The sequence below is a fragment of the Euleptes europaea genome, chromosome 18 (assembly GCF_029931775.1).
Source record: "Euleptes europaea isolate rEulEur1 chromosome 18, rEulEur1.hap1, whole genome shotgun sequence".
In the NCBI taxonomy this organism is placed as follows: Eukaryota; Metazoa; Chordata; class Lepidosauria; order Squamata; family Sphaerodactylidae; genus Euleptes; species Euleptes europaea.
This window is the reverse complement of record NC_079329.1, coordinates 4,408,835-4,435,174: the sequence shown is the minus strand read 5'-3', so window position 1 is coordinate 4,435,174 and position 26,340 is coordinate 4,408,835. Positions and strand designations below refer to the sequence as shown.

Here is a 26,340-nt window from a genome sequence, read left to right as displayed (position 1 = left end):
TCTCATTGTTGAGGGTTCACTTCCCTAGAGCAGAGAGCCAGCGTGGTGTAGTGGTTAAGAGCGTTGGACTCCAATCTGGAGAACCGGATTCAATTCCCCACTCCTCCACATGAGCAGCGGACTCTAATCTGGCGAACCGGGTTGGTTTCTCCACTCCTCCACATGAAGCCAGCTGGATGACCTTGGGCTAGTCACAGTTCTCTCCAAACCCACCTACCTCACAAGATGTTTGTTATGAGTAGGGGAAGGAAAGGAGATTGCAAGCCACTTTGAGACTCCTTAAAGGTAGAGAAAAGCGGGGTATAAAAACCAAGTCTTCTTCTTTTAAAGAATATTGGTTCCTTTTATTAGATCATCACCAGATACGGAAACCTGGATTCCACTGCTTCCATTGTGTTTGAACTCTCAATCTGCAAAACCCAGCAAGGGGGCTCCCATTTATCCCCTCTGCTTCTGGTCCTGACACTTTTTATGCAAAACTCCCAGAGAGGTTCCTCCTTCTTAAATAGCACCATCCGCTGTAGCTCCAGGGCCTGGCAGTATCCATTTCCATCTCTATGAAAGAAAGAGAGAGGGGTTGGAGAGAAGGGAAAGAGATGGACCCCACTGTGATTATTCTCATTCTGTTGAGCATTGTGCCAGGTGAGGGTTTTGGCCCTTAGTAAAGATAAATGAGGAATGCAACAAGACAGACTCTTGGAACTGGTTCTTATTCTTATCTTTTTTTCCCCCCAGGCACCTTTTCCAGTCCCCAGCTGACTTAGTCTGGCCCAGCAACAGCGAAGCCAGGAGGGTCCTTCAAAGTGACCTGCATTGTCTCTGGGGTCCAAGTCAGTGATCATTACTGGGGCTGGATCCGACAGCTTCCAGGGACGCAACTGGAGTGGCTGGGATTCATTCGGGCTACTGCAAATGGAGGAATCACCAAGTACAATCCCGCATTCAGCAGCCGGGTCAGCATCACCAGGGACACCTCCAGGAACGAGGTCTACCTCCAGCTGAGCTCCCTCACAGCAGCAGACTCTGGAACATATTACTGTGCGAGACACACAGAGAGATAAAGCAATGGAGAATCCAGGCAAAAACCACACTTGGACTCCTCTACTCCTACACACATGGCTGGTTCTTGGTCTCTGGCAACCACAGCCCACAGAGAACCACAGTCTGGCAAAAGCATTGGTGTTTATGTACCAAAATGCTCCTCATGATCGGCAGAGGGGATCAGGCCACCTGAAAGGTTTCCACAGTCACTCTCAAAAACATACATCTCTGTAGGCCCACGCCTTTATTAAGAGTGGTGGACTCTAATCTGGAGAACCGCACTCAGTCCCCCACTCCTCCACATGACCCCTGCTGGGTGACCTTGTTCTAGGCACTGTTCTCTCAGAACTCTCTCAACCTCACCTACGTCACAAGGTGCCTGTAAGCCACTCTGAGACTCCTAAAAGGTAGAGAAAAGTAGGCTGTAAAAACCAACTCTTCTTCTTCTTCTAAAAAACGCTGGTCCCTTTTATTAGATCATCACCAGATAGGCACAGCTGGATCCCCCTGCTTCCATTGTGTTTGAATTCTCAGTGTGCTAGGCCCAGCAAGGGGGCTTCCTTTTATCCCCTCTGCTTCTGGCCCTGACACTTTTTATGCAAAACTCCTGGACAGATTTCTCCCTCTTAAATGGCACCATCCGCTGTAGCTCCAGGACCTGGCAGTATCCATTTCTTTCTGCGTGAAACAGACAGCAGTGAGAGAGAAAGAAAAGAGATGGACCCCGCTGTGGTTTTTCTCTTTCTGTTGAACGTTGTGCCAGGTGAGGGTTTGGGCACTTAGTGAAGATAAATGAGGAATGCCACAAACAAGAATCCCCTAGGACTGGCCCTCATTGTTCTCCCCTTTTTTTTCAGGCACTTTCTCTAGTCCCCAGTTCACCCAGTCTGGCTCAGCAGCGGGGAAGCCGGGAGGGTCCTTTAAGCTGACCTGCATTATCTCCGGGGTCCAAGTCAGTGACCATCACTGGTCCTGGCACCGACAGCTCCCAGGAAAAAGCCCGGAGTGGCTAGGATACATCCGGAAAACTGCAGAGAAAGGCACCACCCAGTACAATCCAGCCTTCGGCAGCCGCATCACCATCTCCAGGGACACCTCCAGGAACGAGGTCTACCTCCAGCTGAGCTCCCTGACAGCTGCGGACACAGCGATGTATTACTGTGCGAGAAGCACAGGGAGGCAAAGCAATGGAGCGCCCGGGCAAAAACCACGCTCAGACTCCACCACCCGCGCATCGCTGGGTCTCGGTCTCCAACAACCACAGCCCACAGAGAACCACAGTCTGGCAAAAGCATTGGTGTTTATGTACCAAAATGGCCATTATGATGACTGGCAGAGGGGATCATCCCACCCTAGAGGATTCCACAGTCCCCCTCAAAAAGATATGTCTCTGTGGGCCCACCACTTTAATTAAGAGTGATAGACTCTAATCTGGAGAACTGGGTTCGATTCCTCGCTTTTTCACATGACACCTGCTGAGTGACCTTGGGCTAGTCACAGTTCCCTTAGAACTCTCTCTGCCCCACCTGCATCACAAGGTATCTTGTTGTGATTGTAAGGTGATTGTAAGCCACTTTGAGACTCCTTAAAGGTAGAGAAAAGCAAGGTATAAAACCAACTCTTCTTCTAAAAAAACACTGGCCACTTTTCTTAGATTATCACCAGATAGGCTCAGCTGGATTCTATTTTCATTGTGTTTGAATTTCAGTCTGCTAAGCCCAGCAAGGGGGCTTCCTTTTATCCCCTCTGCTTCTGGTCCTGACACCCTTTATGCAAAACTCCCAGATAGGTTCCTCCTTCTTAAATAGCACCATTCGCTGTCACTCCAGACCTGGCGGTATCAATTTCTTTCTGCTTGAAACAGGCAGCAGTGAGAGAGAAAAGAGATGGACCCCATTGTGATTTTTCTTGTTCTGTTGAACGTTGTGCCAGGTGAGGGTTTCGGCATTGAGTAAAGCTAAATGAGGAATGCCACAAACAAGAATCCCGGGACTGGGTCTCACTGCTTTCCTTTCTGTTCTTTTCTTTTTCAGGCACTTTCTCTGGTCCTCAGCTGGCCCAGTCTGGCCCAGCCATGGTGAAGCCGGGAGGGTCGTTCAGACTGACCTGCACTGTCTCCGGGTTCCGAGTCAGCGATCATTACTGGAATTGGGTCCGGAAGCATCCAGGGAGACGCCTGGTATGGCTGGGATTCATTCGGAATAATGCGAGACAAGGAACCACCCAGTACAATCCCGCATTCAGCAGCCGGATCAGCATCTCCAGGGACACCTCCAGGAACGAGGCTTACCTCCAGCTGAGCTCCCTGACAGCTGCAGACTCTGCAACTTATTACTGTGTGAAAGAACCACAGAGAGACGAAGCAATGGAGCGTCCAGGCAAAAACCACCCTCAGACTCCTTCACCCACATACACATGGCTGGGTCTTGGTCTCCGACAACCACAGCCCACAGAGAACCACAGTCTGGTTAAAGCACTGGTGTTTATGTACCAAAATGCCCATCAATGATGATTGGCAGAGGGGATCATCCCACCCTAGAAGATTCCACACTAACCCTCAAAAACATACATCTCTATGGGCCCACCCCTTTATTAAGAGCGACGGAGTCTAACCTGGAGAACTGGGTTTGATTCCCCACTCCTCCACATGAAGCCTGCTGGGTGATCTCGGGCTAGTCGCAGTTCTCTCTGAACTCTCTCAGCCCCACCCACCTCCCAAGGTGCCTGTTGTGGGGAGGGGGAGGGGGATTGTAAGCCACTTTGAGACTCCTTAAAGGTAAAGAAAAGTGTGGTATAACACCAACTTCTTCTAGTTCTGTTTCTTTCAATTCTCAGACAAGTCTACACCTGGGCCTCAACAAATTGTATCTATTGATAATGGGTTAGATGGCTTCTAACCTTTACAAGGCCATATAATTGTTGCCCCTCTGTCTTCTTACTGATCTGCAAGTCTATTCTGTTCTGGGTCTCCCTTCTTGGCAGGCTTCCCTGAGAGGTCAGGTTTGTTCTGCCTTTGTGTGCCCCAACATCTTCCCTGAACTTTCTGGTCAAGTCAAGGAACTGTTCCCTTATACTTCTCACCATATCCATGACATTACTCTTAAAATGTGAAACTACCCCTACAAAATTGCTCTGTCCTCCCGATGAAGTTGGCTCTTGTTAAGGGAAGATTCTCCTCTGAGAGTGCTGCACTCCTATATAATTACCAGTAGGTGGCAGCATTTCATGTATGAACGTTTAAATGCTGGTACTTGGAAACGTTCCCAGGACCAAATCAAGACATTCCGCCTTCCACCTTTCCCTTCATTATAACCTTTCTCTCTATTTCCCCCTGTTCTTAGACCGAGGTGTCGAACCATAAAACTGAAATAAGACTCATCTCTAAAATCACCTCCCTTCGACTCTTCTCTGCTCTGGTTTCTTCAAGATGGACCTGCTAGTAATGGGACAATCCCTGCAGAATTTTTTTTGAAATGCAAAAGTCTCCCTGAAGTCACTTTTTTCCCAAGTCTTCATATATAGAAGACAAAACACTAAGCAAATTAATCCACTCAAGGAGCATTTTGGATCACTGGGGTGGGGGGAGGGAATGGGACTTCTGGTACTCTTTTGTTTCTTTCAGTACTTTATCCTTCTTGTTTGCAGGTTTGGGTCTAATTTGTGCTGCAAGAAAAAAAATAAAAATTCTGCACCAAATACAATGATGAAAATGAATGTGTTTTGCATAATTCATTCTGCCTTTGCTACTGAAGAGCAGGGTCAACTCTAGCCTGCACAACTGCTCTCAATTGTATGCAACCTCCCTTCTACTCTGAGCTTTCTCCTGGTAAGTCACCCCATTTTCAAACCAACCTTCCCACTTCTAAGGGCTAGAATAAAAGCTGCAAATTAGACATTCTTAGAAGGTTACATTCATATTGCTAAATCACATGGCCGCATGGAATTGTGGATGCACTTAACTCTACCTATGCTGTAAACCAGAAGGCTGAAATGAATGCATGCATTCATATTAATGAATGAATGAAAGAAAGCATGAATGAAAGAAAGCATGAATGAAAGAAAGCATGAATGAAAGAATGAATGCATGAAGATGGATGGATGGATGGATGAGGTATATCAGTTGCAAAACTTGTCATTGTTGGATGCAGAGTTCCTGACAGTCATGATGTCCAAATGCCACTTCTCCGCCTCAGAAGGATTTAATACTACTAGAAACCACTGTGTCACACTATAACTACCACAGTGTTACATCTCAGGACAAAAACTGCTTCCTGAGATAAGTGCAAGCAAAGGGGGGATCTCCACTCCTTTCACAGGCAAGTCCTTTTTCTAGTGAGTATATCAAACCCGGCCCTGACCTGGATGGGCCAGGCTAGCCTGATCTCGTCAGATCACAGAAGCTAAGCAGGGTCAGCCCTGGTTAGTATTTGGATGGGAGACCACCAAGGAAGACCAGGGTTGCTGTGCAGAGGAAGGCACTGGCAAACCACCTCTGTTAGTCTCTTGCCATGAAAACCCCCAAAAATGGGTCACCATAAGTCAGCTGCGACTTGATGGCACTTTACACACACACACATATCAAACCCAGTTACATTTTTACAGCCATCACAGCATCATTTCTGTGAAACAGAAAAGCAACAAATGGATAAGGGGATCCACTTCATAACGAGCCAGACAGGTGGTCCCTCTCGCCCTCCCTAGGATGCTCAGGCTGGCACCCACTCCCCAAGGTCTGGAGCAGATGCCTTCCCGCTCCCTCCACCCACTTCCACTTGCACCCTGGCATTTCCTAAGATTCTCGAATGTCTGCCACTTTTGAGGTCTCTGGGTGCTCATTTCTGCAACTCCTGGATCCTTGGAAAAGCGCCCTCCAGGTCTTCCTTGGGGTTCTCCAGTCTGATATAGGGAGATTCTCTAGTGTGGTGTATATTCACAGAAATGTTGGTATTCCATGGGGCATCTGTTCTGCCTCTCCATGTGCACAAGAAGAGGAAAAAGAAGAAGAAGAAGAAGAAGAAGAAGAGGAGGAGGAGGAGGAGGAGGAGGTGGTGGTGGTGGTGGAGGAGGAGGAGTTTTTTGTATCCTGCTTTCCTCTACCATAAGGATTCTCAAAGTAGCTTAAAATCACCTTCCCTTCCCCTCCCCACAGCAGGTAGGGGCAACTGAGAGTGTTCTGAGGGAACTGTGACTAGCCCAAGGTCACCCATCATGCTTCATGTGGAGGAATGGGTTACTGAACCCAGTTCTCCAGGTTAGAAACCGCCACTCTTAACCACTACATCACACTGGCTGACCAACTAACTGTCGATGTTCTGCAGTGGTGACCCACAGGAACGTATTCGTCCCCAGAAGCAAACAAAAGCCTCAATATACTCCATCCATCCTTAATCCAGACTGAGTTCCCAGAGTGATGCAGCAGGCATCCAAGAAGCCACCTGGGTTTTTGTTGAGCTCCGCATTGGAGTGGCAGCTAGCTGGCTGGGGCGCAGCACAGTGATCAACTGTGATCAACTTGCATGCAAAAACACAGAATGCTGCCTCCACACAGGAAACTATCATCGCTGGGCTGATGGGCTGTGCTCGAGTCTTATAAAGGAGGCTGGAGGAGGGGTGGGAGCATGTCTTGTGGATCCAGGGCAGAGGTTATTGTCATGGTTTGCATCATTGTGGAAGCTACCGGGGACACAGTGGTTTTTAGACATGCAAATACCAATGGCAGTTGCTAAGCTCCTGATACAGAAAAGTCAGCCTGGGGATTCAGTCTGTGTCTTGGCATTGCCATCAAAAAAGAGGAGAAGGGGCAGGAGGAGGAGGAGGAGGAGGAGGAGGAGAGGAAGAGGAAGAGGAAGAGGAAGAGGAAGAGGAGGAGGAGAGTTGGTTTTTATACCTTGATTTTCTCTACCTTTAAGGAGTCTCAAAGAGGCTTACAATTGCCTCACACACACACACACACACACACACACACAAACAGTCACCTTGTAAAGTAGGTGGGGCTGAGAGAGTTCTGAGAGAACTGTGTCTGGCTCAAGGTCACCCACAGGCTTCATGTGGAAGAGTGAGGAATTGAACCCAGTTCTCCAGATTAGAGACCGCCACTCTTAGCCACCACACCGCACTGGCTGACCAACTGACTGTCAATGTTCTGCAGCGGTGACCCACAGGAACATATCTGTCCCCAGAAACAAACAAAATCCTCCATATTCTCAATCCATCCTGAATCCAGAATTTGTGCTGGGAGCCAGTGTGGTGTAGTGGTAAAGAGCGGTGGTTTGGAGCAGTGGACTCTGATCTGGAGAACCGGGTTGGTTTCCCCAGTCCTCCACATGAGCGACGGACTCTGATCTGGCGACCCGGGTTTGATTCCCCACTCCTCCACATGAGTGGTGGATGCTAATCTGGAGAACTGGGTTGGTTTCCCCACTCCTACACACGAAGCCAGCTGGGTGACACTGGGCTAGTCACAGCTCTCTTAGAGCTCTCTCAGCCCCACCTGCCTCACAGGGTGTCTGTTGTGGGGAGGGGAAGGGAAGGTGATTGTAAGTGGTAGAGAAAGTCAGCATATAAAAACCAACCCTCCCCCCCTCCTCCTCCTTCTTCTTCTTCCTCCTCCTCCCAGAGTGACATGGCAGCCATCCAAGAACCCACTTGGGTTTTTGTTGGAGTGGCAGCTAGCTGGCTGGGGCGCAGCATGGTAATCGACAGTGATAAACCCGCATACAAAAACACTCCACACAGGAAAATATCATCTCTGGGCATGGGTGATGGGCTGTGCTCGAGTCTTATAAGGGAGTCTGGAGTTGGGGAGGGAGCATGTCTCGTGGATCCAGGGCAGAGGTTATTGTCATGGCTTGCATCATTGTGATAGCTACGGGCACACAGTGGTTTTTAGCCATGCAAATACCAACGGCAGCCGCTAAGTCCCTGATTCAGAACAGTCAGGCAGGGGGTTCGATCTATATCTTGGAATTGCCATTAAAAAAGAGTAGAAGAAGAGCTGGTTTTTATAGGCTGACTTTGTCGACCTTTTAAGGAGAATCAAACCAGCTTATAATCTCCTTCCCTTCCCCTCCCCTTGTGAGGAAGGTGGGGTTGAGAGAGTTTGGAGAGAACTGTGACTAGCCCACGGTCATCCAGCTGGCTTCATGTGGAGGAGTGGGGAAATCAACCCGGTTCACCAGATTTGAGTCAACCACTGTAATGGGGAGCCAGCATGGTGTAGTAGTTAAGAGCAGTGATGTGGAGCAGTGGACTCTGATCTGGAGAGCCGGGTTTGATTCCCCACTCCTCCACATGAGCGGCAGACACTAATCAGGTGAACCAGTTTGGTTTCCCCACAGAAGTGGGTTTGCCAGTGCCTTCCTCTGCACAGCAACCCTGGTCTTCCCTGGTGGTTTCCCATCCAAATACTAACCAGGTATTACCTGGTTAGCAGGTATTAAGACCCTGCTTACCTTCCGAGATCTGACGAGATCAGGCTACACCATGCTGCCTTCCCCCCCCCCCGACAGACAAATAGATTCACCTAAATCTTAGCTGTGATTTAAATTCTTATTCATACATTCAATCAGCTATCCAGAGCACAGAACATATACTTCCTACCTGGCATAGAATCCAGTAGAAGCCGAGGGATTGAGATAGAGTCCATCTCATGCAGAAAAACCAGGGAGGATCCGATGGGCTACAGGATTTTTACAGATGCTGAACAATGCACTTTCAAGCCACGCTCAATGCACTTTGCAACCCGATTTTACCGTGTGAAACGGCAAAATCCACTTGCAAGCGATCGCTAAAGTGCACCGAAAGTGGATTGAACGTGCATTACTCAGCATGTGTGAAGGCCCTGGTCAATAATGGCACCTTGTCTTCTGGTAGAGATGAATTCATGGAGCAAAAAATCCCTTCAGTTGGTGGTAGTTTATGCAGTCTTTCTGCAACTGCTAACAGAAGTGCAATAAAACTCACTTGAACTGCAAAAAAAACATAAAACCTCTCTGCAGAATGGGTGGTCTTGTCTACTGCTCCTGCCGTGATGTTTTTGGCCTCTTGTCTTGCAAAGCAAAGCCTTGCTTAAATCCAGCTATGTGATGATCTCAAAAAGCCATCGTAGCGCAGATCCACTGTGACCTTGAGCAAAGTTGTTTTCTCTCACTCGGAACCACAAAGACTCACCCTCACTCCTATTCATCTCTCTCTTTCCATCTTGAGGTATGAGAAACTAGTCTGCCATTACAAAGACCCTGGAGAATGCATTGGGGAAGGAAAACCGGTTTCTCTCTTTCCTGCGGTGTCTTAAATGAATCTGGGACAGGAAATCTGCTCTACAGGAAGCTGATCAAGCCCCCTGAGCCTTGGTTGAGCAGATGGGATGAGATGAAGGGAACTATGAATGACAGGACAGCTTGGAAGGTCAGGAAACAAGGCCCCATCCTCCTGTGTGGTTTCTTGACAACGCCACCAGACTTGAAAAAACGGAAGCCACATGACAATTTTGGGGATGGAAAAGTAGCCGCAAAGTAACCTTTTCGTCATGGGTTTTTGGGCATCTTCTGACTCTTCACCCTGCCCCGCCCCCACACACCCCCAACCTAAAGTGACTTTTGATGATGGAGAACTTCCGAGACTTTCTCCAGTGATCGTGCTTCTCTGTATCAAGAACGAATAAGGGTTTTTGCATCAGCCCAAACCATTGTGAGAATATAGCAGCCACAGTGTTACACTCCAATACAAAAACTGCATGGCAAACAGCCAAAAAGGGATTTTGTGCCAGTTCTGGCCAGGTCCTTTTTTTCTGTTTGGCACATCAAATCCATCTCTTCATTGCTACAAAACCCTGATCGCTTGATCTCAGGGTCATCCCCAGAAAAAAGTACAGACAACTAATTCTGCTACAATTTAGAGAATCTGCTTCTAAGAGGTCAGAGCCGGTTTGAGCCCAGCCCCTTACAGAATCATCTTGGTATGTTTGCTCCAAGTTCACATCGGACACTATGTCCTGCAGCCATTTCTAACCCTTTCCTGGGTAAATTGACCCCGTTTGCAATTAATGACTTCAACTTCCAGTGGTTTTGGCGCTTGCACAGTCAGCAGATAGAATCTGGATCAGACCAAAGGCCCATCTAGTCCAGCATTCGGGTCTCTAGGGAGTCCACAAACAGGAAGACTGCAACAGAATCCTGGGAAGGGGCCATGCCTCAGTGGTAGAGCATCTGCTTGGCATGCAGAAGGTCCCAGGCTCAATCCCCAGCATCTCCAGTTAAAGGGACTAGGCGAGGAGGTGATGTGAAAGACCCCTGCCACAGACCCTGGAGAGCCGCTGCCAGTATGAGTAGACAATACTGACTTTGATGGACCGAGGGTCTGATTCAGTATAAGGCAGCTTCATGTGTTCATATGTTCCCGCACACTCCACAACTGGTTTGAAGAGGCATACTACCTCCGGGACTGTGGGGAGTAGCCATCTGTCATGATTAGTAGTCACCAATAGCCCAGCCCTCTATGAATTTGCCCTTTTAAAGCCTTCCAAGTTGGCGGCCACCACATCCTGTGGCAGCGAGTTCCACCAATTATCCGCTGAGTGAAGAAACACTTCCTTTTGTCTGTCCTGAATCTCCCCCCCCCCTTCGGCTTCAGCAGATAACCCCAGGTTGTAGTACTGTGGGAGAGGTTTTCTCCCTGTCCCCTCTCTCCACGCCATGCATAATTTTATAAACCTCTATCATGTCTCTCCTGACTCACCTTTTTTCTAGGCTAAACAGCCTTAAATATTTAAATGCTCCTCATAGGGCAGCTGCTCTAGCCTTACTGTTGTGACCAAAACTGTGCACAATATTCCAAGTGTGGTCTCACCATAGATTTGTATAAGGGCAGTATGATAGCAGCAGTTTTATTCTCTATTGCTGTTGTAATTATGACAAGCATCTTCCAGTGATGCACAAGGCATTAAAGTGACCTACTTTTTTTAGTATGGTTCCCTCACTATTAAGTACACTTTAACACTGATGGTTCGGTTTATGTCCTGTTTCATAGTCAAAAACAGGGAGCTGATTATTCAAATGTGTCCTAATACATTTGAACATGTCCGTCAGCATGATTACACTGTATTCTCACTATACAGTTTTTTTCCTGGCCCCCACCCCAATCTGCCACTGCTTTTAGTTATTAAAAGGGCATGTAGTAATTTCTAAAAAATCAGTTTGAGATTCTTGGGCTGAGACTTACCACTTAGTGTCTCTGTGATGCCTTTGGAGTCTGCCCATGAACCTGCTAGTCTTGTGATCAGCTCTTGCACTTACTGCATAGGTGTAGAAAAAGCAGGCTACGGGTTCTATCCGCCATTATATATTTAAGAGATGCACCCAACTGCAGAGGTGCAAAAAGAGGATGAACTGCAGTGAGTCTGTGCTTTATACAAGTTAGTCGGTTTAATGATCTGAATAACCATGTCTTGAGTGGATACAGCCTGTTCTCCAGTAACTGATCAGATGTGGTGCTTTAACTGGGGAAAAGCAGTCTAACTAGGGGGTGAGGGGGGGGGCTTTCATATGGTTACATTAAGCAACTGGATCTGAGAAGAAAGGATGTTTTTGTGGCTTCAGCCACTGTGGATGGAGTGGGAGCCACAGTGATATAGTCCCATACAAAAAGCCCTTTAGAGACCAAGAGCATTCAAAAGACCTCAGTGAAGCTATTGTGACTAAAAATTGTGATTTCTTCGAAGAGTCTGATCCTCTTATCTTAGTGAATTCCCTTGCATTTCTCTCAAAGCACCAGTGGGCGGCAGCATTTCAAATACAAAAGGAGAAACGTTCTTGCGTAAGACTGCATCGGTACATTGTCGGTGTGTAGCATACAGCCTATTCTCACAACCATTTTGGCGCGCATGAACAACCTTCTCTGTTTTGGCTCTCAGATGCTTCAGCTTGTGGAAAGGTAGTCATATACACATGCTGCCAATGACAGAATTGGGAGACCAACCCAGGACAGCTCTGCGGAAGAAGGCAATGGCAACCTACCTAGGGTTGCCAACTTCCAGGTACTAGCTGGAGATCTCCTGCTATTACAACTGATCTCCAGCCGATAGAGACTCTATGGTGTTGAAGTCCCTCCCCTCCCCAAACCCCACCCTTTTCAGATTCCACCCCAAAAATCTCCCGCCTGTTGTGAAGAGGGACCTGGCAACCCTAAACCTACCCGTTTCTCACTTGCCTTTGGTTCTATATAGAATGTCTAACATTGATTAGCTATGTATTGCCTGGGATAAACAGTAGTTGTAGCCATCTTGCTACATCTTGTAGCCATTTTTGGTCCATCCAACGCTTCCATAAGACGTCTTCCCACCTAAGTCTTAAGAAATCCATTTGATTGGACACCTCTGTTTAGTTATAGATTCCAAAAGTTATATAAACCTGCAGATGTTCTCTTTTTTAACATGAGACACAACAGTGCATAGATACAATGTTGAGAACATTTATGTACTCATTTAACATTTGTGCCAACATTAGAGAAGATTGTATATATGAAGGTGTCTTGGTAGCTAGAACAGTAACATAGACCGTGCCAAAAATTTCATCCATTCATAAATTCTACAGACTTTTTATCCAAACACAGCTATATTTGCATCTTCCTCTGGCTTTCTACAACCAAACTTGAAGGATACACTCAAAACTGTGAAAAAGGCCATTGAAGAACATGGATTATGAATGATCAAAGGAAACTTTCTATCGGTTTTCCACCAGCCATCCAAGACTTTGCATGAATCATTCAAGCTGTCTCACCACTACTTTGAGGAAATGCATTCCTGAAGAACAAATTTCTTACACCTGTGGTACCATGGGGCAAAAGTTAGAGAAACAGTAGCTGATCTCTGTGTTTGTGTATTTGTGTTTTTGTGTCCAGCAGAGATCATGAATCCTCCATATTTGTCAAGCCATGTATCATAGTGTATATTATAACGGCTACCACAGTGATTAAAGCTTGGTCAAAAACCTGTTAAGATTATCATCTGGATCAAAAGCAGCAGGTGCTAAACCTTTTTGCTGAATGTCTACATAACTAATACAATTTGTTTTTGTATGGGGACACATCACTGTGGCTCCTGGGGGTAGCACTGTGACTAACACTCATACAAGTTCTCAGTCCGGGGATTTACGGGACTGACAAAACACACACATAGTCCCCTCCCATACATCTAGCTCTTTCTCTCTTATTATCCTAACATAACTATCCTAAAGAGAGCCAGTGTGGTGTAGTGGTTAGGAGTGGTGGACTCTGATCTGATGAACCGGGTTGGTTTCCCCACTCCTCCACATGCAGCCTGCTCAGTGACCTTGGGCCATTCACAGTTCTCTCCGAACTCTCTCAGCCCCACCTACCTCACAAGGTGCCTGTTGTGGGGAGGGGAGGGGAAGGGAAGGGAAGGCAATTGTAAACCAGTTTGAGATTCCTTAAGGTAGAGAAAATTGGGGTACAAAAACCAACTCTTCTTCTTCTAAACCAACTCCACTGCTGAGGTCAATTCCACCTATATGAGGTGGTCACATAGTTTTAGGATGCTATCTTCTCAGTTAAACTGGAATTGATGGTTTTAAATGAGTATGTTTTAATTTTATATTTTATGCGTACAATTTATTATTGTTGGAAGCCCCCTGAGAAAGGGAAATAAAATAAACTAAATACTTGATATTCTGTCCATACCTCATCATCAAACACTCTGTTCCCTGTGCCTTCCCCTCTCTATGTCTCAGCATCTCTGGATATGCAATACCTGCTTAGCTTCAAGGAAGCCCTTCAAGAAAGGCACAGGGATTCCAAAATGAATCCTGGACAGAAAATCTCCAGCTCCATTTCCTCCCACCCTTTAATAAGGAAGCTGGTAAAGCCCTCTGAGACTAATTGGGCAAATGAGAGGAGAAGAACGAAATGCAGAATGAGAACATTGCTTGGGCCGATAGGGCAGTGGAAAGAACAGCACCATCTAACTTCTCAAAAATGAGCTAAATAGCTGCTAAATTGAGCTTGTGAGATGGAAAGTGGGGTCAATTCATACAACCACTTTAATTTACTTTTATTCATTTATTTCAGCATTTCTACCCTGTCTTTCCTCTTGGCACAAGGCAGTTTAACAAGTAATAATTAAAACATAACAAATGACAACCAAGTAAAGGAGGGAGAACCAACACAAACTGATCTCCTCCTGAGTATTCCTATTACGAAGACATAATTCCTATTACAAAGACATAAGGGCAGTGAGTCCCCTGGGAGCAGCATTTGTACAAAATGGAAAACTGGACATTTGACCTCTCCTTTATCCCCATACAGTCATTTTGAGGACAACCCGGCTCCATGACATAACCCATCTGTCTCTCCACTGGTTGCTCAAAGTAGCGTTTTTTGAACCTCTCGCATGGACCCACAGCCCCTGCCCAAGGAATTCATTAATATGCCAAGTAAGTAAAGTTAGGACCCAGCCAAAAACAGAGATCATTTAGGAATATTGTGGAGACCCCAGAGACAAATCTAAATGGTGGCATTACTTTGTGAGAAAACACCTTCAGAAGGGGACCACTGCACAGCCCTGCAAGAGGATTTCATACAACGATGTATCACTGTGCTGACTGGAACTACCACGGTGAAATGCAGTGTAACAAAAAGGCAGGACATGAAGCTGCCTTCTACTGAATCAGACCCTTGGTCCATCAAAGTCAGAATTGTCTACCCAGACCAGTGGTGGCTCTCCAGGGTCTCAGAGAGAGGTCTTTCATATCACCTACTTGCCTAGTCCCTTTAACTGGAGATGTAGGGGATTGAACCAGGGATCTTCTGCGTGCCAAGCAGATGCTCTACAAATTGAGCCACAGCCTTTGCCCTAGGATTCCCTTCCCCCCAGCTCCTGTTTCCTGCCACCATTCCTGCAGCCAGCAGGAGAATAATAATTGGTGGGAAATGATGTTGGCAGTGGCATGACATCACTTCCAGGGAAACCCTGGAAGTGACATCAGTCCGATCTAGGAATTTCTAGAAACTCTGTGGTTTTACCATACAGGTCTGGAAATTCCTAGAGAGGTGTGATATTACTTCTGGGTTTCCTTTTCATCAAGCCACCACTGCTGACATCTCCCCATGTCTCTGCACACACACACACCCAGATTCCCACCACTTGTCGGACACTGGGTAGCAGTCCTAACTAGCTTTCAGAAATGCTGAAGAAGAAGAAGAGTTGGTTTTTATATGCCAGCTTTCTCTACCACTTAAGGAAGAATCAAACCGGCTTACAATCACCTTCCCTTCCCCACAACAGATACTCTGTGAGGTAGGTATGGCTGAGAGAGTGTGACTAGCCCAAGGTTACCCAGCTGGCTTCATGTGGAGGAGTGGGGAAACAAATCAGTTCACCAGATTAGTCTCCACCTCTCATGTGGAGGAGTGGGGAATCGAACCCGGTTCTCCGGATCAGACTCCACCGCCCCAAACCTCCGCTCTTAACCACTACACCAGTGTGACATTGTGTTGGAAGAGTGACAAATGAGACTATTTAAAAAACGGGATGTCCAACAACCATCCACTGAAGACCCCTAGGAGTCTATAAGACTCCAGTGTAGTGAGAGCCAACATGGTATAGTGGAAAGTGTGGAGGACTTGGAGAAGCTGGACCTTGGGCGACCCAGGATTAAATCCCCCATTCTACCATGGAAGTTCTCTGGGTGATCTTGGGCCCATCACAACCTTTCAGCCTGGCCTACCCCACAGTATTGTTGTTGTGAGAAAACAGAGGAGAGGGAAAACAATAGTCTAAGCTGCTTTGAGTCTGGAGAGAAAAGCGAGATATAAATAAATAAAAGCAAATACATCCTATAAGACTTCTTTCTTTGCTGTTTGCCCATCAGGGCCTGTAAAACATGATGGGGGAGAGGTTTACAGGCTACAAGAAATGGCTGGTGTACTACATGCCACTTGGGAGATTACAAGATGCACATCACCTCAGGCATATGCTAAATTGAGACAATCACTCCATGGGAAACGGTCAACCCACCGTGACCATATCCTTCCAGAGGATTTTGCAAAGCTCTGAAGCACGGTGATTACTGGGGTGGCAGCTCCCACAGTGAAATAAGCCCTATCAAAAAGTTGGCCACACGTGCATGTTGTTGGAATGGCACCACTTAGGAAACGGTTAACGTTTACGAATCTGAAATGCAAATTCCACTGTGAAATTCAATAGTACAGAAGTCTTCTAAAACAAAAGAAATCTTGGATCAATCAAGTACCCCCTTTTCAAATTCAGTCCTTATAGACCTAGTTGTGGTTTTCTTAAATCCCCCTAAAGTCAACCACACTAACAACTGTGAACACCATGCTCATGATAGAATATGATTTTCTTTTGGTGTTTGTATTATTGCATGTTAAAATGCTGTTATTATGCCAATAAAGGTTTAGGGGTGTGTGTGTGTGTGTGTGTGTGTAGGTAGGTAGGTATGTATGTATGTATGTATGTATGTATGAACACCAAAAATCAAACTGAAATGTTGCAAGGGTGACTTAAGAACACCATCCACTCCAAATACTTTCAGCTCTTCTTATTTTCATTCTTTGATGGTCCCATTCCCCCTGCTAGAATCATGCCTGTATCATATAAGATGATACACAAAAACTTTAGTACTGGACTTTCACTACAATGCCATTTCAGAGGGGAACTTTAGGCACTGCCTGAATTGTATGGCCATTTATGCATGGCTGTTTCCTCAAGGTCACCCCACCGACTTCTTCACAGCTTTGTTTCGATTGTGCTTGCATTTTCCAACCGTCAGAGGCTGCCTCACTCTCCCTGTGCACTTCTGCATGTTTTCCCCATATTTTCTGGATTTGTGTTTAGCCAGGATCCAGAAAACGAAGGGAAAACATGTGGAAATGCGCAGGGAAAGGGAGGCGACCTCTGATTGCTGGAAAATGCAAGCACAATTGAAACAAAGCCCTGAAGTAGTTGGCGGGGTGACCGCGAGGAAACCCTGGTCAGGGTGGAGGGATTCCCCGCACCCTGGTCCTGTTGCCCACCACCACTCCAAGGAGCAGTGGGAGAAGAGCAGTGTCGCATGCACCATTATGTTACTTCCAGGGGAAACCAGGAAGTGACAGAGGGTAGCTCTAGGAATTGTTTGGAAACTGTGGATGTAGAGCTTTTGGTGATTCCTACAGCTACCCACTACACCTTCTGGATTTCCCAGGAAGTGACGTAATGGCACATGTGACTTTGTGGTCCCTCCCATGTCCCTGCCCTCGGGTTGCCAACTGTCAGGTAGCAGCAGGAGATCTCCTGCTAATTCAACTGATCTCCAGCTGATAGAGATCAGATCACCTGGAGAAAAATGGCTGCTTTGGCAATTGAACTCTATGGAATTGAAGCCCCCTCCCCTCCCCAAACCCTGCCCTCCTCAGCCTCCACCCCCAAAATCTCCCGCTGGTGGCGAAGAGGGACCTGGCAACCCTACCCTGCCCCCAGTCCTCTCACTGGTTGCCAGGCATGACCTAGCAACCCTAATCCCAAATACATATTTGTACAGAGCTCTATTTTGTCAAGCCATGTATCATGGTGTAGTAGCTGGGGCTACCACACTGATGGACGCTCTGTCAAAAACCTGCTCTGAATATCGGTGGGCTACTGGAGTCCATGCTGGGCCTATTTATCACACACACAAAGACAATACTTTTTAATATGCTACATTTAGCGATCGCTACCCACTCAATTCAGAAGAAGCAAAACTAGTTTGACTAGCCTTATCCATAGGGTTGCCAGGTCCCTCTTTGCCACCGGTGGGAGATTTTTTGGGGTGGAGCCTGAGGAGGGTGGGGTTTAGGGAGGGGAGGGACTTCAATGCCATAGAGCCCAATTGCCAAATTTTCTCCAGGTGAACTGATCTCTATCAGCTGGAGATCAGTTGTAATAGCAGGAGAGCTCCAGCCACCACCTGGAGGTTGGCAACCCTAACTGAAACTCTAGAAAGGAGAATGGACTGCAATTGCCAAAGCAGCCATTTTCTCCAGGGGAACTGATCTCTATCGGCTGGAGATCAGTTGAAATAGCAGGACATCTCCAGCTGGTATCTGGAGGTTGGCAACCCTACTTATCCAGGAATAAATTGTTCCATCAGCACCTTTCTGAATTCTATCTAGAAACAGCAATTATCTTACACCTGGTGTACTGTAGGCTAAAGCCAGGATGCATGCCCTGTCTCATATATTTAAACGGTGTTCTTGCATGTTTAATATTTGTCAGGCTATGTATCATGGTGCGTATTATGGTGGGAGCTACCACAGTGATGGATACTCAGTCAAAAACCAGCTCCGATTATCAGGGGGCCAACACTAAATCTGTTTATCACTGTCTTGAAGATAATACTTTTCAGCAGACTCTAGCAAACTGTCACCAACCACCCAAGATCGAAAATGCACCACTTGTTTGACTAGCCTCATCCTAAAATAAATGGTTCCCTCATCACCTTTCAGAATTCTGAGAAAAGCAAACCTCTTATATCTCCAACTCAGAGTTGGAGAATTCCTGGAGATTTCTGGAACCTGAGCAAGGATTTGAGAAAGGGAACCTCAGCGGGGCATAGTGCCATAAAGTCCACCCTCCAAAGCAGCCATTTTCTATACGTAAACTGATCTTTGTCGTCTGGAGATTGCAATTCTGAGAGATCGCCAGGCCCCACCTGGAGGCTGGCAATCCTACTGTCTCATATCTTCGAACAGCATTCCCGAATCCTCCATATTTGTCAAGCCATATATCATGGTGGCTACTATTATGACGGGAGCTACCCCATTGAAGAACGCTCAGTCAAAAACCCTGATCATGCTAGGACCGTTTCACCACTCACATGAAGACGATACTTCCTAATACAGAAAAGAGTCACAAAAGCTCATACCCTGCCAGAAATTTTGTTAGCCTTTAAGGTGCTACTGGACTCTTGCTCGCTACAGACAGACTAACATGGCTACCCGTTGTGAACTTTCTAATATGTCACATTCAACTGTCACCAACCATCCAGGTCAGAAAAGTCTCCATTGGCTTGTTTTCCTCCTTCATAAAGCAATAGAGAACAGGATATCTCTAATACCTCAAGCACCATGGGCTAAGCTCAGAGGAGATACCCTGCCTCATCTCTGAACAACATTCTGGAATCCTCCATTTTTGTCAAACCGTGTATCATAGTGCAAACTATTATAGCAGCGGCTACCACGGTGAAAGATGCTCTGTCAAAAACCTGCTCTGATTATCCATGGATGGCTGTCTCAAATGCTGTAGCTGCTAAATCTATTCATCGTTTGCACACGTTAAATCGTCTTTTGCTAACAGTGATAACTCCTTGCTCTGCATTGAAAGCTATCCCTGATATTCTTCCAAATTTGGGTAGTGCCTTTATTGGTGGTTGTGGAGACCGTAAAAGGAGGAGGCTCAGAAACTCCATCACCTTTAAACAAATCTCTAGATCATACATACATACTCCAAGAAGGATATACGTATCCTTATTTGTGACTGTATTTGTTTTATTTATTTAGAGTATTTCTATTCCACCTCTTCAGAGTCTTGTTCCTGGGGCTCTTCACCTTCTCTCAGCCTAACCTGCCTCACACGGCTGTTGCGAGGATAAAGTGGAGCAGGGCAGAACAAAGAGATAAGTGAGTTACTTTGGGTTCCAATTATGGAGAAAAATGGGAGATAAGTTTTAAAAAGATAATTTTAATGAACAATCCTCACAATCCAAGTACCTCTTCTTCTAGGACTCTGGTCTTTGGTGACCTCCAATAGGCTCCCACCACATAGTTCTTGTAGGGGAACACATCACTGTGTAACCTAATACTATCACAAAATATTCCACATTCAGGAAAAAAAGGACAGCCATTGAGAAGAGATGGAAAATGTGCTACATGACGTGTCCAAGTTAACAAGAATATCACCTCAGCCTCAAACATATGAAACAATTATTTTCCTTGACTTTCCATGAACGGGACAATTTCTCTCTCTGTCTCTCTCTCTCTCTCTCTGTCTCTCTCCCCCCCCCCCCTTTCAATATACACTCCAGGATTTTCTTTGAACATCCATAGTTTTCCATATTGATCTGCTGGCTCATATAATGTAGGGGCTGGCTATGTTGACTATGAGAGAAGAAGGGTTGGTTTTTACACTCTGATTTACTCTACCTTTAAGGAGACTCAAACCAGCTTACCATTGCCTTCCCTTCCCCTCCCCACAACAGACACCCTGTGAGGTAAGTGGGGCTGAGAGAGTTCCGAAAGAACTGTGACTGGCCCAAGGCCCCCCAGCAGACTTCATGTGGAGGTGGGGACTCACACCTGGTTTGCCAAACTAGAGTCCACTGCTCATGTGGAGGAGTGGGGAATCAAACCTGGTTCTCCAGATTACAACGTTGAGCTGAGGACCACCAGAATGATGTTCATGAAGTACTTTGAGCATTCAAGATGCTATCTTGGTGCCACGGCTCTTGTTGTCAATGTTCTATTTCTCTATCCAGACATTTTTTTCCAGATGTCCTTCTGAATTTCTAGACTTACTGTGCTATTTTATTTTTCAGGTTTATAACTGGATCTCACGGGGGCTCTCAAGAAAGAGCCTGACAAGACCATGGAAAGCACACTGAGCCCAACTGACAAAGAATAACAAACAATTGAGCCAAGAGAGTTAACACTAAAAATGGACGCATCCAAGCCAGTTTGACTAAAATACTTCTGAAAACAGAAAAGCTTTCACAACTTTTCCAAAAGGTTTAAGTGACCAAGTTAAGGTCCACGTGGGGCCAAACATATAACTGTCCTGAGGGCACAGGCAGATCTGTGTATCTATCTACACAGTTCTAGTTGTCCTCTTCGATGGAACTTTATACATCATCAATGTCTGTGACCAATACAATTTAATCAATGAATTAATTTTTTTTAGATCTGCTTGGTTTTCACATCCAACCCGTTCTTGGAAATAAATTCCATTGCTTTCAGGGGAACTTGCTTTCACTTCACAATTTATTTATTTATTTATTTTGTGATGTGAACCTATTGCTAATTGAAAGGGATCTGCTTTGGCCCACATCTCCTCCTATGCCTTAGTGAATCTTTTAGGCTTATGATCCAGATAGAGGTTATTGACAGGGTTTGCATCATTGTGGAAACTACGGGAACACGGTGATTTCCAGCCATACAAATACTAAAGGCGAAGCCAGAGTCATCCACAAAATGCAGATTGGGATCAACAAACAAGAGAAAACAAAGACGAAGCAAAGACACCATCTGATTGGGCTGTTTTGACCCAGTTTCCATGACCCATTGGAAAGCAATACATTACTGATTATCACAGTCATATTCATACCCTTTCTCTGATGAAGGGAGCTTTGACTCTCGAAAGCTCACACCCTGAAATATTTTGTTGGTCTCTAAGGTGCCACTGGACATGAATCCAGACATCCTCCAAGCAGCATACGTAATTGTATCATGACAATCCCATGAGCAGAATGATTGGGTTGAAACACACAGCCTAACCCCTGGATTGAAACACACAGCCTAACCCCTGGATGCTTAGTGGTTGAGCAAGATTTGGAAGCTGGAGAGCTATCCCAAGCCCATAACTCAATCCACTACACCATTAGAACCTAAGAGCTCCAGGGACAGACTAGTGGTCCATCTAGTCCAGTGTCCAACCAAATGCCCTAGGTCCATACTGACTTACTAAGGACTAAATGTTCCTCCTGCAGAGGACACATAGGCCTGGCAGATTCAGAAGAACCATGCACCGAGAGACCATAGACAAAGCATTGCCATCATTTACAAACTGCCAAGTTCACAGCATCCTTGCCAGTAATGTCACCCAAGTCTTGTCTCTCAAGGATCTCAAGGCACTGAAAGAGTAAGCTGTCCAAACTCACCCTCTGCAGTGAGGATTAAATCGACAACCGGAAGACACCAATGACACCTCGTCTTCTAGTAGAGAAAAGTATACGGAGCTAATGTCCTCCAGGAGCAAGCACATGTTGTTAATCTTCTGCCTCACAAGAACAGAATGCCTTTCAACTCCACCCACTTAATAAAAGCCAGGGTGCAGAAAGTTGCCGTGATCAAAAACTGCTAACTGAAACAATGACATGAATTCAGGCATATGCATATAACCAACCTTCCTCTCCCTGCCATCAATGGACATATCCATTCCAGTCCTTCAGTAGATGAATGAATAATGTGCCATCAAGTCACAACCGACTCACGAACTGTGGACAGAGTGGCTAAGGCAAGAGATGAGCAGAGGTGGTTTGCCATCGCCCTCCTCTGCGTAACAACCCCAGTCTTCCTTGGTGGTCTCCCATCCAAGTACTAAACACAGCCAACCATGTTTAGTTTCCAAGCTCTGACAAGCTCGAGCTAAGCTTGGCTATTTGGGCTGCTCTTCTGTGTCTACCCATCCATAACTATCACTATATGATTCTCTCCGCTCCCTAATTGAGCACCAAGTCCTCTCTTCCCCATCTTTCACAGTTCTTCATCTCTGAAAATCTCACATCTGCCCTGAATGTCATGCAAATCTCGAGTTAAGCAAAACCAACCTGCCGTCTGGAGCTCCTTGGAGAACCACACAGGGAGTTAAAATGGGCTTCTTGTTGGTGTCTCAGAACATCCAAAATTAATCTTCCGCAGGAAGCCTGTTCTATTTCGGTTTCCTCCAACAGTTTAAGCACAAGGATGTGAGCTGCCCAGATGAGATGAGATGACAAATATAAACAGTGAAATGGGGGATGGGACAATGGAGATGGTGAGACCTTCCCCTCCAGTTTCTCAAAACTGGGAACAATTCATAGAACCTTTTTTGAAAGAGAAAGCTCTCTTCGTGGTGCCTTTTCTTTCAGTCTTTACATGCTGAAATGTTCCAAACCTGGAAAGTTAGTCCACCAGGAGAAACACACAAGCTGATTGGGACTACAGGACTGCCAACTCTTTAGCTGTGTTTTTTTCCAATTCAGCCATTTTCAATAACTCCATATCTACCAGTTTATGTGTGCTAATAATAAATCCCCACCTAATGATACTAAGCAAGAAGAAGAAGAAGAAGAAGAAGAAGAAGAAGAAGAAGAAGAAGAAGAAGAAAAAGAAGAAGAAGAAGAAGAAGAAGAAGAAGAGGAGGAGGAGGAGGAGGAGGAGGAGGAGGGATTGGTTTCTATATGCTGACTTTCTCTACCACTTAAGGAAGAATCAAACCAACTTACATTCACCTTCCCTTCACCCTCCCCACAACAGACGCCATGTGAGGTAGGTGGGGCTGAGAGAGCTCTAAAAGAGCTGTGACTAGCCCAAGGTCACCCGGCTGGCATCATGTGGAGGAGTGGGGATTCAAACCCGGTTGTCCAGATTTGAGTCCACTGCTCCAAACCACCACTCTTAACCACTACACCACACTGCTTCTGCTCGCAAGGAAGGGCTAGTGGTACTCTCAGCACCTCAGTCCTCTTGCGAATCCAATGACAATCATAATCATCGCAGTATAGATAATTTTGAGCTCTTATCATGCACTCTGACCATATATTTTCAAATATGCATTTACAGTTTCAGGGTTGGATCCAGCCTGCTTTACCCAATTCTCATCCATACTGCAACCCCTATCCCACAAGGCCTTTGGCCAAGAAGGTCTGATGATCAATTGAGTAGCCTTTTGAGTGATCAAGGGGGATCCCTCCTTCCTTTCCACCAGGCCAGGGAGAGCAGGGTATTAAATTGAAATAATAAATACATAAATAAACTAGGACTGCCATTCCCCCGCCCCCAGTGGGCACTTCCCCACCACCACTCAACCGGCTGGAAGGGGAAAGCTGGGGGAATTGAGGGGATGTCAGCAGAGTCCCAATGCACTGATGTCACTCTCCATGTGCCCGCAAGTGATGTCAGTGTGTCACCAAAGGACACTATGGTGTTTGGGCAAAACTCTATGGTATGCCAGAGCATCCCTGGCGTCCCCCAGCAAAGCACTAATGTAACTTGTGGGTGCACAGGGAATGACATCACCATATCCCCAACAATATCATTGTCACCTGCTAGGGGCCCCGCCGCTGGTAAGTTCACCCCCCTCCAAGTCACTAGGCCCTGCCCAGCAACCCTAGCTCCAACTCATAAGGTCTGGAAAATTTCCCCTTTTCAAACAATCTAAGATTCTCTGGGGGCTAGATTCTTGTTTCCACATTCAGTGTCCACATAAATAACCGATGCGCCATTCCTGTGTATGCTGAAAGCCGGAATAAGACCAACACAGAACTGAATGCAGGCACAATTTCCACAACCTGAATAACAGGTCATCTGTTGCAGAAGCCATCATATAAAGGCAAAGGTAGTCCCCTGTGCAAGCACCGGGTCATTCCTGACCCATGGGGTGACGTCACATCCCAACGTTGACTAAGCAGACTTTATTTATGGGGTGGTTTGCCATTGCCATCCCCAGTCATCTACGCTTTACCCCCAGCAAGCTGGGTAATTTTACCGCCTCGGGAGGATGGAAGGCTGAGGCCATTTATGCGGGGTCAATTTTGAAGGTCACTCAAAGCTCTTTTTTTAAATGTGACCTTTAAAATGACTATTCACGGGCCTGACGCAAAAGGAGAAATTCCACACACACCCCACTCACCTGCTCCTTTGTTCCTTCCATTAGCCAACCGTTGTTTGCATAGCTAACATGCAGCTGTCGTTTTGCATGGTTCCTTCAGGGGATTCTTCGGTGTGGGGGCAGAGCAAACACAAAACGGCACGTTAGAGGGGCTCTTAAGTAATGCGAAGTAGGTATGTTCCAGCTTCACAGACACTTCCTGAATGATGGTTCACCGTGAAAAGAAAAAAAAATTTGCGGGGCAATTCAACCTGGAACTTGCTGCTAATTACCCAGCATAAATGGCCTTAGTCAACCTTGAGCCGGCTACCTGAACCCGACTTCCGTTGAGATCGAACTCAGGTCGTCAGCAGAGCTTTTGATTGCAGTACTGCAGCTTACCACTCTGCGCCATGGGGCTCTTACCAGCCATCATATAGGACTGCAGAATTTTTGTACGAATGAAGGTTTTACTACTAGAAGAAACCACTGTGAGAAGATATAGCAACCACAGTGTTACATCGCAGTACAAAAATTGCTTTCTGGGATGAGTAGAGAAAAATCAGGCATCCTCTCTCGTCACTGGTTGGTAAGATTTCTGGGTGGCAGGCCAAATTCAGCTCTATAGCTATTCCGCCCTGGCCCCTTGAAGTTCATTGTGGAATATCACAAGGTCATCTTTAGAAAAAAATATTATAGCAAATCAGAAGCTAGACTCAGGCACATGTGCTGATCCACTGGACCAGATTTGTCAGAGGAAAACAGGAATTTCCAGGCTGAATTCTCACACTGTTTTTAAAAAAAAAAAAAAATCCGTGCAGCCACTGGAGTTTTTGTCATGCTCTATAGCCCAGTGGGAGCTGGCTGGGGGAACCCATTGATCGGCCATTCTACAAAGACATGGTATTCAGCACTGGAAAATCCTCAGAGAGCAAACCGTTATTGGAAGTCACAAGTGATGGGCTACACTGAAACTAGGGTTGCCAGTTCTGGGTCAGGAAATACCTGGAGATGCTGGGGGTAGAGCCTGAGAAGGGTGGGGTTTGGGGAGGGTCTTCAGTGCCCACAATTTGGGAGGGAATGGGGTTTTTGTCAAGCTTTCAGTCATTGTGGGTGGGGGGCACAGTGATACAATCCCATACAAAAAGAAGCCTTTGGAGTCAAAGTCAGGAAATGGCCAGATACGCTCCATCAACTGCAAATGAACCACAAGTTAAAAGCATGATGGAGGAGGAGGAGGAGGAGGAAGAAGAAGAAGAAGAAGAAGAAGAAGAAGAAGAAGAAGAAGAAGAAGAAGAAGAAGAAGAAGAAGAAGAAGACGAAGAGTTGGTTTTTATATGCTGACTTTCTCTACCACTTAAGGGAGACTCAAACCGACTGACAATCACATTCCCTTCCCCTCCCCACAACAGACACTCTGTGAGGTAGGTGAGGCTGTGATAGTGTGACTGGCCCAAGGTCACCCAGCTGGCTTCCTGTGCAGGAGTGGGGAAACAAATCCAATTCCCCAGATTAGCCTCTGCCACTCATGTGGAGGAGTGGGGAATCAAACCCGGTTCTCCAGATCAGAGTCCACAGCTCCAAACCACCGCTCTTTACCACTACACCACGCTGGTGTAGTGATTTAGGCAAATGAAGCATAATTTAGGCTTATGAAGCAAAATCCTGTGCATTCATGATTGTGAGCA

The 26,340-nt window shown here is 46.2% G+C and overlaps 1 protein-coding gene across 1 annotated transcript in view; it reads left to right on the top strand.

Moving 5' to 3' along the window:
- Positions 1 to 2,927: 2,927 nt before the first annotated feature.
- LOC130489888 (uncharacterized) overlaps positions 2,928 to 26,340 on the top strand; it is a 100,664-nt gene continuing 77,251 nt past the window's right edge. Inside the window, exons 1-2 of the mRNA XM_056863677.1 lie at positions 2,928 to 2,973; positions 3,075 to 3,419. Of these exons, the coding sequence (XP_056719655.1) occupies positions 2,928 to 2,973; positions 3,075 to 3,419 (391 nt within the window). The remainder of the gene's footprint in view (positions 2,974 to 3,074; positions 3,420 to 26,340) is intronic.